At 55.8% G+C, this 13,495-nt stretch overlaps 2 protein-coding genes across 3 annotated transcripts; both read right to left on the bottom strand.

Moving 5' to 3' along the window:
• Positions 1-253: 253 nt before the first annotated feature.
• Positions 254-3,741, bottom strand: NAA10 (N(alpha)-acetyltransferase 10, NatA catalytic subunit). Of its 2 annotated transcripts, XM_006877193.1 has the most exons (8): positions 3,697-3,741; positions 3,359-3,457; positions 3,218-3,276; positions 2,521-2,566; positions 2,311-2,426; positions 2,101-2,145; positions 1,059-1,143; positions 254-548 (listed from the first exon to the last, which is right to left on the bottom strand). In XM_006877193.1, the coding sequence occupies exons 1-8, from the start codon at positions 3,715-3,717 to the stop codon at positions 312-314; spliced, it is 708 nt and encodes a 235-aa protein (XP_006877255.1). In that variant the 5' UTR covers positions 3,718-3,741; the 3' UTR covers positions 254-311. The 2 variants fall into 2 exon arrangements, with proteins under 2 accessions (XP_006877255.1, XP_006877256.1); XM_006877194.1 differs by lacking the exon at positions 2,101-2,145 and having other exon boundaries at positions 312-548; positions 3,697-3,717.
• Positions 3,742-4,150: 409 nt separating this feature from the next.
• RENBP (renin binding protein) lies at positions 4,151-10,412 on the bottom strand. The gene is made up of 10 exons (XM_006877226.1): positions 10,306-10,412; positions 10,070-10,145; positions 9,902-9,977; positions 9,457-9,629; positions 9,019-9,243; positions 8,639-8,720; positions 8,331-8,506; positions 7,974-8,105; positions 4,327-4,414; positions 4,151-4,239 (listed from the first exon to the last, which is right to left on the bottom strand). Exons 1-10 carry the CDS (start codon positions 10,410-10,412, stop codon positions 4,151-4,153), a joined length of 1,224 nt encoding a protein of 407 aa, XP_006877288.1.
• Positions 10,413-13,495: the final 3,083 nt, after the last annotated feature.

Genomic DNA, 13,495 nt, shown 5'->3' on the forward strand with positions numbered 1-13,495 from the left:
TCTGGGATTGTCCAATTCAACCATCAACCCAGACTCCTCGGGAGATGCTAAGGCCCAGCACTGGAACGAAGACAGTGTCCTATGGGGAGGAGGGCTGCCATCCTCAGGGTCTGAAGGCCACCCCTGGGGAGCCCACCCCCAAAGTCCCTTCTACTTAGCAGGAGTTTCAGTGGGATGGCCACAGAAAGGCAGGAGAGAGAGGCTCGTCCACCGAAAGTATACACTCAAGAGATTCCCCCACTACAGGGTGATCTTTATTGGGCAAATGAGTGGGGTGAGGTGGGGCAGGCCAGGGTGGGCCAAGGAAGACTCTAGGAGGCTGAATCAGAAGCCTCGGAGCTATCCTTGACATCAGTGCTCTCGGTGGTCTCGCTGACCTCACTGAGGTCCTTGCTGTCTCCTCCGCTATCCTCAGCAGCCAGGCCCTTCTCCTCCCGGGAGGCCTCGCCCGAGATTGGAAGCGAATTGCCCTTGGCCTCCACCTTGTTCTCGATGGGTCCCAGCACCACGTGCCTGCCCTTCTCCTTCAGCTCCAGTTGCCGCCTCAGCTGCCGCCAGAATCCCCAGGAGGAGGAGAGAAGAGACAAGGACCAAAGTCTCCTCAGCTCATGGGAGCCCAGGATGGGTAGTTCAACAAGGCTTGGGGGCAGACTACAAGAGGAGAGGGAGCAGGCAGGTCAGGGAACAAGGGACTCAGTTGGGAGTCTCAGGTGGAACCCTGGCTCTGCTACTAATGTGAGCCGATGTCCTTGGCCCTCTCTGGGCCTCAAGCTTGCTCATCTATCAAATGAGGGGGACCAGGCCTCCCCATGAGAAAGCTGTTCTCTACAGTCCCCGGGCATCCGTCCCCTCTTCCCATGTGGCATGCCAGGGCTGCACAGGCTTCTAAACACTCTTCCTGGAAGGGCTGATTTAAAGTCTAGCCAAGTTCCATCTCCCCAGTTTACAGCTTGGAACACTGAGGTCCAGAGGACTACCACCCAGTCAGCCTCACCTCCCAGCCCCTCCTATATCTCTCGTCTTCAGAGACTTCTACCCAGATCAGGCAGAACTCTTACCTCGTCTGCCATTTGGGTGAGGTCCCGCTTCATGGCGTAAGCGTCTTCCCCATCTGCATAGTATTTGGGTTCCACTTCACTAATCCTGGGAGTGGGTGGGGAACAAGGAGGAAGCCCTCCAACTAGGAGCCACTTCTCCACCCTCTGGTACCCCTGGGGCCCTTTTCCAGACAGCACCTCAGCCTCCCCTTGGTCCTCTCCAGCAATGCCAAGCAGGAGGCAGAACACAGTGCCAGTCTTCTCCCAGAGGGCCCAGGACCACTCAGCAGTCCTCAGGTGACCACCAAGGGACCGTCCCTGGGGCGGCCAGTGAGCATGTGCTGCAGCCTCCGGCGGCCTCGTTCTAGAAGGGGCGCCAGGCCTGCTAACCAGGCCTACGAAGCCAGCCACTCCCCCAGTAGGGTCCACGTCCTTCCCCAGGACAGAGATCCTGCCTCAAATGTCCAGCCCTGGACACCACCACCTTCCACCACTGCCCTCCTCTTCCTCCCCCACCCAACAACAGCTGAACACCGTCTCGGGGGAGCCTCACTATCTAGCACCTTTCGCCACTGTGTTCTGAACTGGGTGAAGCCAGCCTGTGCCACAGCCGGGGCACGCAGGACTCTAAGTCCCTCCACTGTCCCTGTCCTTCTCAAGTTCTCAGAGCACTAGAGTCGCCAATTTCTCCAGATCTCACTTGGAAGCTTCTAGGTGCCTGGCCACATCTGGGCCTCTCAGCCTCTCTCATGTCTCGTGGGTTTTCACATTTCCATTCTCCAGCTTTCACCAAGAAGCCTTCTGGGTTCTTCCCAACACTGCCCTCCTCCAAGCCCCAGGCTCCTTCACTCGGGGAGACATGCAGCAGCTTTGCAGGGTGTGCAAGAGGCCTCTTCACTGTGTCGGGGTCTACAGGGTCTACATCGTACTCCCTCCTTACCTCAGCAGGCTCCAGGTCACCTCCACCCATCCCACCCCACTTGCTGGCAGGCAGCTTAGCACATCACAGCACTACAGACCTAGTTCCAGCCCTAGCCCCTTGGAAAAGTCAGGATTTACTTACTGAAAGTTGAGGGTGTTGGAATAGAGGTGCAGGGCGGCCCGATTACTGCAGGAGAACAAGGCACTGCTGAGCCACACAGACTTGGCCAGGGAGGGGCTAGCCTATGAGGGTCCTACCCTTCGCCCTGCCCATTTCCCAATAACCCCACCTCTGTACCGTCTCTAGAAGTGGGGTGCCCAGGACTTCCCACCCCCCAAACCTAGCATCTACCTCTTCCTGACATGCAGAGAGACGTATTTGGCATTGAAGTTCTCAATCATAGCTCGGGACGCCTGGTCCATCAGCTTCTGCGCCAAACCAAGGCGTCGGTGGGAACGTTTCACAGCCTGGGGAGCAAACGGATCAAAAGGTCAGGGTTCAAAAGCTGCCCCCACTAGCCCTCCTTTCACCCCATCAGAGCCTGGGGTGGGGTCCACACACCAGTGATGTGATATGTCCATGGGGTACATCATCTGGGTCCTCTTCCCTGGTATGAGAAGAAAGGCAGAGTTAGAAAGGCTGGACACCTAGATCCAGTGGCGGACACACTCTTCTTGGAGGGCTTGAAAGGTCACAGGCGGGGAAGGAGAGCGGGGACCCTCTCCTGTTACCACAGCTGACCCTGCACTCCCCTTGTGGACTCCAAATCCTGCAAAGCACCTTCCCGACTGTACAGTGTCAAATATACATTGGAAAGGGCTTTAAGCTGGAGTACCCTCAAATTCAAGCTGCTAAGCCAGTGAGGGGCCGGCCTGATGCGGTCACATGCCACGTGACTCCAACACAGGGAGTCTCTGGAGGTTCACCTGGGGCCACAGTGAAAGCCCAGTGGCTGCCTCTTGTTGAGGGAAAAGGGACGGATGCAGACGGAGCCCAGGGCATTTTTAGGCAGTTGGATGTCTTTTACGTGATGGACATGTCACGTCATAAATTTGTCCAAACCCACGGACTACCCAAACCAAGAGTAAAACCCAACTAGCATAAAGCACGGGCTGCCGGGGATACTCATGTCTCAAGATGGGGTTAAGACCGCAAGCCTGGCGTGGAAGGCCTTAACAAGGGCTCCAGAAACCACCTCCCGCCGCCCTGACGGTCCCCACCCAGGCCCCAACGCTGGCCTCCCTCCTCAGGGACTCACATTTTGGCCAGGACATAGCCCACAATCTTCCCGTTCTCATCCTCGGCGATGTAAGAGAGCTGGCGGGCAGGGGGAGGAAGCAGTCAGACCCCAAGTTCGAGGCCCGGGAAGCGGCCCCCCCACCGCCCCCCGCGCGCGCACCTGGGGCCAGGAGAGACCGTGGTAGAAATAGTACTTCATCTGGTAGTTCTCGGGTAGGCAGAGCAGGTTACAGTGCTGCATGTTCATCAGGTCCTCGGGCTGCGGGCGGCTCGGCGGTCAGGCGCGCGCCACCCGCCCATCCAGCCTCCCTCCGGCCCGAGGACAACTGAGTCTAGCCCGGGCTCCGACCCCGTGTGCTCCGGGAGCCCGGCGTCCCCCTCCTTCCCCACGGCGCGGCCAGGGTCCGAGCGCCCATCGGCTGACCGCGCCCTCGGAAACACGTGCATGCGGCCCCCGCCCCGACGCCGCCCGAGGCCTCACCCGCAGCACGCTCTCACCCTCGCATTGCGGATGTTCATGATGGCGTTGAAGGGTCGCGAGTCCCAGCGAAGCCACACCGGTGCGGCCAGGAGGGGCTGGACTCGCAAGGACGGCGGCGGAAGAGGCGGGACGCCCCGCCACCCACCATAGGCCAATGGCAGGAAGTTCGCCTCTGCCGGAACCTATCAGCACGCAGAGCGGTCCAGTGAGCGTGCACATTATGGTGGAGTGAGCCAATACGTGGAGAGTTACGGCGCGCGGGGCGGGACGATGAGCAGGGTGGGCCAATGAGCGGGAGCTCGGGGCTCGCGACGGGCCAATGCAAGTAGCGGTCTGAGGCGAGGAGGAGGCCGCCGGGCTGCCCCCTCCCGCGGGCCCATGGAGGCGCGTGCACGCACAGGTTGAGAGCAAACTGAGCTTTATTTCGCGCCTCAGTGACGGGCACGACGACCGGGGCAGAGGGCTTGGGACCTAGGACTTGTAGCCGGGGGCTAAGCGGCTCAGCAGGGCGTCCAGCATCTCCTCGCACATGGCTAAGCACCGCGGCACGTGGAAGCAGCCTGCAGGGAGAGGCGGCCGGCAGGGTCGAGAGAGGCGCGGCCCCTGCGCCCCCCACCCCCACGCACTGCTGTTCCCACACCACTCACCTTTAAAAGGTCCCCCCTTGATGGTAAGGGCCACCTTCCCCTCGCGGTTTAAGTAGCCAAACCACTCCCCATGCGCGCGATCTCGGAACTGAAAAAATGAATGACAGCTGGTGGCCACAGGCACTGCCCAGATGACAGGGATCTGGGAAGACGTGCCCCCAGCACAAGTGGGCCGCTCCCCAGGGACAATGCTGGAAGCTGGGGTGGGGGGGGGTGCCTTTTCCTTTCCTGTAGGCAAGTCTCCAGCTGTACGACCAGCCAACAGACTTGAGGAAGGTCTTGGTGTCCGTGGACACCGGGCTCTGAGAGTGATGTCTTGGTGGTTCCCGAGGCTTTAGCCCATTGAATTGCATCAGTTACCAACTGAAGGACAGTGCGAATGTCAGGTGTTCATGCCTCAAAGCAGAACTGACTCTCGCCCTCATTCCTTCCTGTACCACCTGAAACCTGCCCTGGGTCTTGCTGTCTGGGAGACATGTACTACAGGGTCCTGTCGGAAGTCCATCTCAAAAGGCTCTCCCACCCCCAGAAACCCACACTTACTGCCCCAGAGTAAGAGGAGACCATCACCTCTTGCTCCCACCAGGGCTCAGTTTTAGGATCACAGAGGAAACATTTAAACACATTATCAAAGGGTCTTTTCAAACTGCCTATAAAAGTTGATGTATTCTTTATGGAGAGGAAAAGTAGTTCTGCCTCTCCATGCATTGTTTACCCCTTCATTTTGTTTGTTTGCACAACTGGATCTACTCCCTAGATCTTAAAGACTCTTGACACTTCTCACTCACCGCCCTGTGAACCTGTCCGCGTTCACCTGTAGGTCTGAATGCGTGCTTTGTGGATTCTACTGTTCTGCAGGCCAGTGCGTAGTGAGGTACCTAGCCATGAGAACTTGTTTCCTTGTTTTGTGCCATCTCTGCGAAGCGCTGTAGGATAAGCACTGGACTGTTAACCACAAGGTTCACAGGGCTTTCTGCACCTTTGTAGATTGGCAGCCTCCAAAACCTAGTGTCGTTGAGTCGGAACCAACCGACTCCGGGGCAGTGAGTGAGGGACTGTCATCTCTACATCTGTAGCCACAACATGATAGAAACACAGCTGGCCATTTCGGTTGCTGACCAAGTGCTGCCAGTCCCCTGCCGTCCACAGCCTCCATCATGGGAGCAGATGCTCAGCTTCATGTAGAGGTCAGTGCCCAGAAAGGTCTGATTTTCCCCAAGTTTTGGAGCCCATTGCTCTAGAAGCCCTGCCCTACGAGGGTTGACTGGCAGGGGCCATAATAATAATATGGAATCTTATTAATAAGGAATTAAAATGAAGAAATTGAGACATAAAGAAATGAGACACGGGGACCCTGCACATAGAAGAATTCATTGTTTTTTGCAAAGCAACAATTCTTTTCCTTGGATAGCAGAGCTACAAGGAAGAAATATTCTATGCACAGGTCCCTAGTGAATTTTTCTCTTGTTGAATCATTTTCTGATTTATTCATGATTTTATTAGTATCCCTTTACTTTAGATTTTGACTCTCCTACACTTTAGTATATCTTTATTACAAGTTAGAAGCCATATATTAGCTACATTTTATTCTACTTGTAATCATAGGTAGTTTTAATACTTATATTAACAATGTTCTTAAGATTGCTGGGAGACAGGATTTGTCAATTGAATTACTACCAGCTTAGGCTTAGTGATTATAAACATTCTTCCTTGTAGCCTTAGTTTAAGGCAACAAAGAATCCTTAAAAGCAACTAGGCCATAAATAAGGGCTGTGGGTACAAGAATTCCTAAAAACAATTAGACTATCGATAAAGGCAATGGGTATATACAGATACTAAATAAAAAGTCTAACTTAGACGTTGTTAAATTAATGATCAGTAAAATAGAGAAGTTGTTTTTCATAGCCTCAGTTTTTTAAATGTTCTGATATAAATGATATTTTTGTAGGCTATAAACAGTGTATGGAAGAAGTTAATGGAGAGTTAATTGCACCTAACAACTGAAAATAACAAGATTTTAACAGACAAAGGTTAAGAAACATATGTGAAGGTTAACTTGCTTCTCAGAGAAAAGAATAGAATTATGTAGGAACAAATGTTTAACTGAAAGGTTTCAAGGCACCAGGAGGGCTCTCGTATGTGTTGCTTTAACTTCTCATCTTTGTTGTAAACCATGAAGAATGGGCCTCAGAATAGATTATATTTTGAAGACATTGATTACTATGAAAGCAATGTTTTTTGTAAGGGGGTTGTAAGATAGAATAAGGAGAGTAATGGGAAGGAGAAGGAAAAAGAATAAAGAGTAATGTAGAGAAGGAAGGGAAAAGTGGTGGGGAGTAGTGTGAAGAAGGAGGGTAAAGGAGTACTGTGTAGAAGGAAAAAGAATGCGGAGAGAAGGAAAAGAGAATGGAGTAGAGAATGTGGTGGAGAATGGAGGTAAAGAGTGAAGGGGAGAGTGAAGAGTAAGTAAAGAAATGGAAGGAGATTACAAAAGCAGGAGGGGAATGAAAGCAGGAGCAGGGGAAGGGAGAAAAGAAGCAGAAGAGATGAGCAGGACAGTAAAGAATGAGAGAAGAATAAAGCATGTAATAAGAAGATTTTGAATTCATCAGGACTTATCAACTATGTGTAATTCTTTTTCCACCTACGGCCGCACCCGCCCCTTCCGGAAAAATCCTTGAAATAAACTTGCCGGGGCTGGCTCCCTGCAGTTGACCAACAGCCTGAGTATTTCTTCCTCACCTCCCTTGTCCACTGGGCCCCCTAGGTGTCCACTGCTTGTAATGCCTGCTTTGGTTGCTGGGCTTCCTTCTCCCCCACCCACCCCCAGTTGGGTCTCCTTAGCTGGGCCCTCCCTCCTCCCTCTTCTCATTGGTGCTCAGTTCCCCTTTCTGGCTCCTTTCCATTCCCATGACACCCAAACTTCTGTCCGGCCCAGACCTCTCCCCTGAACTAGATTCAGAATCTAGCTCCGCTTGATTTGGGTGCCCAAGGGACATGGCCAACACAGCAAGATGCCCTCCAGTGCTTCAGCAAACCAGCCCTGCCCCTCTGGTACTAGACCAAACAGTGTCCCCCAAATTCATCTCTGTCCAGGACCTTGGAGAGTGACCTCCCCCTGGCCCTCAATTCCATGAGAAGTGTCCTCTGAGACTTTCCCTTCCCACCCCAGATTGGAGCCTGGGATTCATCCTGATGCTTCTGATCAGAATCACCTGGGGCCCTTAAAAAACGGAGCTTCGGATTCTGCCAATGGGAGAGCTTCCAGCAAGGGGTCAAACCAGAAGGAACTGGTTCAAAGTCCTAACCAGCCCCCAAAGGAACTTCCTGTTACAATGTGTGGTCCTTGGTTTCAGCAGCCCCAGGGCACTCACTCCTGACTCAGACCATGTGACCCACCCCTGGGGGGAGGGGCACAGGACGGGGATGACACACACCCACTCTTGCCATAGACCTTACCTGTGTCCCCTGTCTGAAATTTTCTCCCCCTAGAACGCCCCCAACGCAGCTCCCCTCACCGCCCCTGCCCAGCCCCTTGGACCGGCTTCCTTGTTCTCTGCTGTCTGGCTTGTTCACTGGTTTAGACCTCTGTCTCCCCTCCCCCATCTGGATGTAAGCTTGATGGCACAAAGGGGGGGAGGGCTCACCTTGTGGAAGGTGTACTTTGCGATCTGGCAGAAGTGGCGCAGCAAGATCTGTTTCCCAGTTTCACAGTAGCCCATGAGGAAGGCGACCATGGCTTCAGTGTGTGGCCACCAGAGCTTCATGGACCACTCCAGCTGTGAGCAGAGGCGGTGTCTTAGCGCCCAGAACTACCTTCCTAAGTAGGCTCCTGCCTTCTGGTCAGTCTGTCTTAAAACCCCTTGGGCACTGGGCTCCCGACCCTGGCTGTGACAGCCACCCTTCTGCACAGAGCCTTTCAAAGACACCATGGCTCCTTCCTCACTGGTGGGGGGCTGCATGAGCAAGGGAGTGGGCAGCTTAGAATAAGACTCCTCTCTCACCTGGGTAGGGCAGAAGCCGTCGACATCCTTGAAGTAGAAGAGGCCTTCATGATCGGGGTCCCATCCTGAGAGGAAGGGCTTCAATAGGAACTTGTCGATGACATGGTCGAGTAGCTTGGGGTCACCTTTCCGGGTGGCATAACGGAGCATGAACCAGCCGGCTTCCAGTGCATGGCCTTGGGGGTCAAGAGAAGGCAGGAACTGTGTTTCCTGGGGAACCTCCCTTCTTAATAGTGGGGGCTTCTCTGAACACCCACCCTGGGCACCTGAAGGGCCTGGCCCCCTAGGCCCACTTGGCCGTCTCACACCTGGGTTCTGGTGTCTCCCAAGACAGCCAGCAAGTTCACAGCCTTCCTCAGTCACGTTCTCCAGTACCGCAGTGCCATTCCTCTGTGGGTGAGGGGCAGGAGGAAGGCCTTTCAGTCTCTAGCCCTGTGCAATCAGCCAGGAAGCCCTCGACCTTGGTCTTCCAAGGCCCTCCTCCCGCCTGGGCCCCACTGCTGGGTGGGGCGTTGGAGGAGCAGCCTGCTTCCCTCCCTGGAGCCTAGGCCTCAGGAAGGGAACTACAGACGGGGAGGGACTTCTCCTTTGGAGACCTGGTTCAGGGCTCCAGCTCCTCTGCCTGCTGGCTCAGCCAGGTTCCCCACCTTCCCAGGCTCTGGGGTGTGGGCAGTGCCTACAGCCCCACCTGGACATGGTTAAGGATCCTGCTGGCACACCAGTCTCCCAGCTCTGCGTATTTGGCGGCCATCTGCTCATCTGATTCCCCAAACTGCTCTACCAGGCACAGCATCATCATGGGCACGGCCAGGGGCTCTGCGTCAGGGGTCCCCAAGTACTGAGGCTGGCCCAGCCCCGTGGGGTCCTTCTGAACCCAGTACACCAGCTGCTCCATCATTGACACAGCGAGGTTCTGGAAGAGGGCAGGCGACGCTGAGGAGGACCCCAGAACCAAGGGCAGAGGCGAGCGCCCCCCAGCCCCACCGCAGGGTGAAGTGGGGGTGCAGTGTGGACTGGCCTGTCTGCCCCAGGACCTGGGAGGATGTGTGGAGGCGGGGGAAGAGAAAGGGAGACCCCTCCTCCATGATGACAATGCAGCAGTCAGGGGCCCCAGCCCCATACATACCTGGTATTGTGACTCCCCTGTGATCCGCCATAGCTCGTTCATGGCCATGGTGTAGAAACACTCACTGAAGATGGTGCGCTGCACCTTAACAGGGCGGCCGTCCCTCGTCAGCACAAAGGCACATTTCTTCCCAGGTGGTGCCACCTGGGCGTGGCGCAGCAAAAAGTCACCACCTGGAGTTGGCAAGTGGGTGTCCTTTAGAACTCAGGTGAGGAAGCCACCTCCTTTGGCCCTCCCAAGGTCTTCACTTCTAGACTCCTGGGGTGGCCCTGTAGGATCAGCATTGGACTATGAACCACAAAGTTGGCAGTTCAAACCCCCCAGCTGCTCATCGGAAACCCTGTTGTTAACTGCTGTGAATCGGAACCAACTTGACGGCACTTAACAACAGACCCCCTCTAGGAATCTCACCCTACGGAGGAACCACTGAAGTAGGGGTGAGCACCTGCTTTGGCTGCGTCTAGAAGCTCAGGGAGGTGGAAACGTTCAAACTTGCGGTACAGGTAACAATACATCCACACCTGGCAGAGAGCCGGCAGAACACTGCTTCAGTGGGCAGCACGGGGGTCGGGGTTGGAGTGTGTGGAGGAGGTAGCACATGAGCGGGCCCTACCTGCCGCCCCTGCAGCCAGACATACTTGAGGTCATCATACACCCGCCCCTCTTGGTCCAAGCAAGTAAAGAAGCCTCTGGGAGGAAGCACAGCACGAGAGTGTTTAGTAAGAGGAGGGAGGCCTCCACAGCCCGTGCCCCGGGACCACAGGAGAGAGGGACTGGAAGGCGATCTGTGGTGGCCTGGGAGCTGGGGGCTTTGAAAGGAGCAAAGGCCCTGCTGAGGGGGAGGCCCACCCGTGTTCCCGGTCGTGGGAGTGCTTCATCCAGAAGGCCATCACTCGATCCAGCTCTTGCTGCACATGCTCCTTCCAGGTCTTCAGGGTCTCTAGGTCCTTCTCCATGTCCTAGGGGGAGTCAGGGGCTGAAGACTTCGTCCCCATGGTCTCCCCAGGTCCCAATCTCTACAACCAGGCTCCTCTGGATCCCGGATCCCCCCAGACTCAAGTGTCTCAGACCCCCAGATGCAGCCCTTGGGTTTCCCCTACCTCTTGGTGGGCTCCGGAACCAGCTCTAGGGCTGCCCCCCACCAGTCCCAAGACCTTCTGGGGTAGCTCCCTCCCCCAGTCCTACCACTGGTTGCTTGATCGCTCCCGGAGACCCCTGCTTAGCCCTCCCAGCTCTCCAGGAAGCCAGATGAATCCGCTCTCTGTCCGGTAACAAACCACTCAGCTGACTGAGCTGCGCCCCGCCCACCCGTTGCCTAGAGACTCCGCAGGGGCGTGGCCAGTGGTGAGGGGCGTGGCTCGGAGGGTGCACGGTTCGGCCCCACCCACCGACCCCCGCGCTGGCCTCTGCTGGTGTGCAATGCCCGTGGACCTGGCAGGAGGAGCCAGACCAGGCAACCAGCCTGGGGAGACTCCAAGAGGGACGTGGAGGCCCAGCCGGGTGGGGTGTAGCAGGAGGGCGCAGAGAAGTGGGGAAGGACTCCAGTGCCCCGGCAGGGACCCCACCTGCCCTTCAGCCCCCAGAGTCACCAAGCTCCACCCCGTTGGTGTAAGAAGTCTGTGTTCACAGTGGCCTGCCGGCCGGGCCCTTTGCGTACAGACTTCTCACACCAATGGGATGCAGCTGAAAGGTCCGCTGGTCACTGCTGTGCCCCCAGGCCTGCTTCCCAGAGCCTGGTCTGCCCTGGCCACTCTGTTCCACACAGTCACATGGCTCAGAGGAAGGCTGGTTGAACTGTCCCCTTTCCTCAGTGAGGCAGAACATCAGCAGAGAGTTAGGGGTTGCCACTGCCTGAAGCCCCAGGTCCCAAGCATAGCCTGAGCTCACTGGGGTTCCTGGGACAGCGGTGCTGAGATGGTCCAGTCTCTGGGGATAGACAGTCTGCTGGTCTTTCCTGTCACCACCGGTTACCACCTGCCAGGTTGTGGCTGCTCAGGGAAGTTGGGGGGGGGGGTAGTTTATGCTGAAGGGTCTCAAAGGTCAACCTGTCACATGCCTGGCCAATCTGCAAGGCCCCACTGGGACTGAAGCCAAATGCTTTCCCCATCTCTCTCCCTGGACCGTCCCCTGTCCCCAAACCACTGTCCTCTGAGTGGTCCACATCAGACTTGCTATCAGGCCTCCTGATAGCAAGGAGCTAAGAGTGTCGCTGTACCAGATGCCATGCCTCAGAGCCCACACATGTACTGCATACACATACACACACACACACACACACACACACACAGCAGGGCAGAGGGAGAACTTAAGTGTTGCTTCCAATTTCTCCAGTGAGCACCAGTGGGCTGGATGTGAAATCAGGGGCTCGATGACAGAGACTTAACTCAAGAGCAGGCATGTCCCCCAAAGCCTGATGGGTGGGCAAACGGGGCCTTGTCTCCAAAGGGATCCTGGAGGAGGGAGGCCACATCCACACGACAGGGACGGCGGGACCTGCTTCCGGCAACCTGGTCCCAACCCAGCTTAAAGCCAGGAACCAACTTCTCCAGTAACTGTCCAGGCAAAGGCCCTCCCCAACAAAGAACTCAAGACAGCAGACAGTTATTCCAAAAAACGTCTTTTAATTGTTCAAAATAGCACAAAACGACATCGCACTATGGTAATAATGGAGTCACGGGGCTTCTTCTACAATGAATGGACAGGTGTACAGCTCTGATACAGGCAGAAGGGGGGGTGGGGCCAACAATGGGACCAGGCCTAGAGAGCCTGAGGTGACGAAACAGTGACAGTTCCCACAGTAAGATGTACTATACAAGGACCTGCCCCCCCCCCAAAGCCGCAGGTGGTCAGGCAGAGGCTGGAAGCTGCTTACCCACCCCCGGCGCCAGGCTCCAGGGCAGATGATGGCGGCTATTTCAATCCTTCTGTGGAACCTGCCTACAGCTTGGGGAGTGGGAGGAACATTAAGCTGGCTCATTGACCAAACAGAACCCCAGGCTCCCCTCAGGCCTTTGGAGGGCTGGGTGGCTGCTGCTAACTAGAGGTCCTGCCCCACCATCGCTTACCTCCACCCTCACCCCAGCTGCCTCCACTTCCTGGTTCCCCTTAACTTGCTTCCTTTCCCCTTCCGTTTACAACCTTGCTGGGGGACGGAACTATCAGAGCAGTTCAGGGTTCAGTCTCCATTCCGGCCTGGGATGGGCGGGACCCCCCACTTGTCTTTTCTAAGACACCTGACTGGTCCCAACCCATCTTGAGCTTGACTCTGGAGATGCAGGGACACCACCCCTTGGGCTGGCTTCCCAGCTCACCCCTCTTCTGGGGGAACACCCACAGGACCTAGGGTTCCTCCTCACTCCCACCAGAAAGATCATTGCCAAGACAAAGCTTAGCCAAGGAGGAAAAATAAAAATGATACACATTCTGTACACAACTAACAACAACACAAAGACAAAGCCCACACGCTAACGCTAAAATTACAATAAAAAACGTTAACTTCATCAATGTCAACTTAAAACAAATACAACAGATGCAGCAGTTGGTGCTATCCCCCGGCCTCACGGCCACCTGCACACTACAGTGCGCGGCACAGCCTGGCCGCCGGGCTCCTTCCCCCCTTTTGCTTTACTCTTTCGTCTGGGTTTCCGTGGGCCAGAGGGTAAGGGAGAGAAGTGGGTATCAAGGCCTCTGAGGCGGTATCTAAGCTCCCCAATGGAAATCGCCGTGCGCAGAGACAGGCTGGAAAAGCCTAGGGAAGGGGTGATCGATCAGTGGCGGAGAACAGAAATGTACACACATCCAGGAGAAGCAGGGACTGAGCGCAGAGGTGGGCAGGCCTCCACCTCAGGCCATGCCAGGAGCAGCAGAAGGTATGCAGGGTCAGGGGGGCCCCTAGGAAGGTGTAGGGGTACAGTAAGGGTGAGGGCAGGAGGAAGCAGCACTCCTGTCACGTGCTCATCGCTCCTCCTCCAGCAGCCTCCCACCAGCCAGGGTGAAATGTGCTTTCTTTAGGTGATTTCTCGTTAAAAACAGAGAAGAG

This window comes from Chrysochloris asiatica, unplaced genomic scaffold, assembly GCF_000296735.1.
Source record: "Chrysochloris asiatica unplaced genomic scaffold, ChrAsi1.0 scaffold00445, whole genome shotgun sequence".
Classification (NCBI taxonomy): domain Eukaryota; kingdom Metazoa; phylum Chordata; class Mammalia; order Afrosoricida; family Chrysochloridae; genus Chrysochloris; species Chrysochloris asiatica.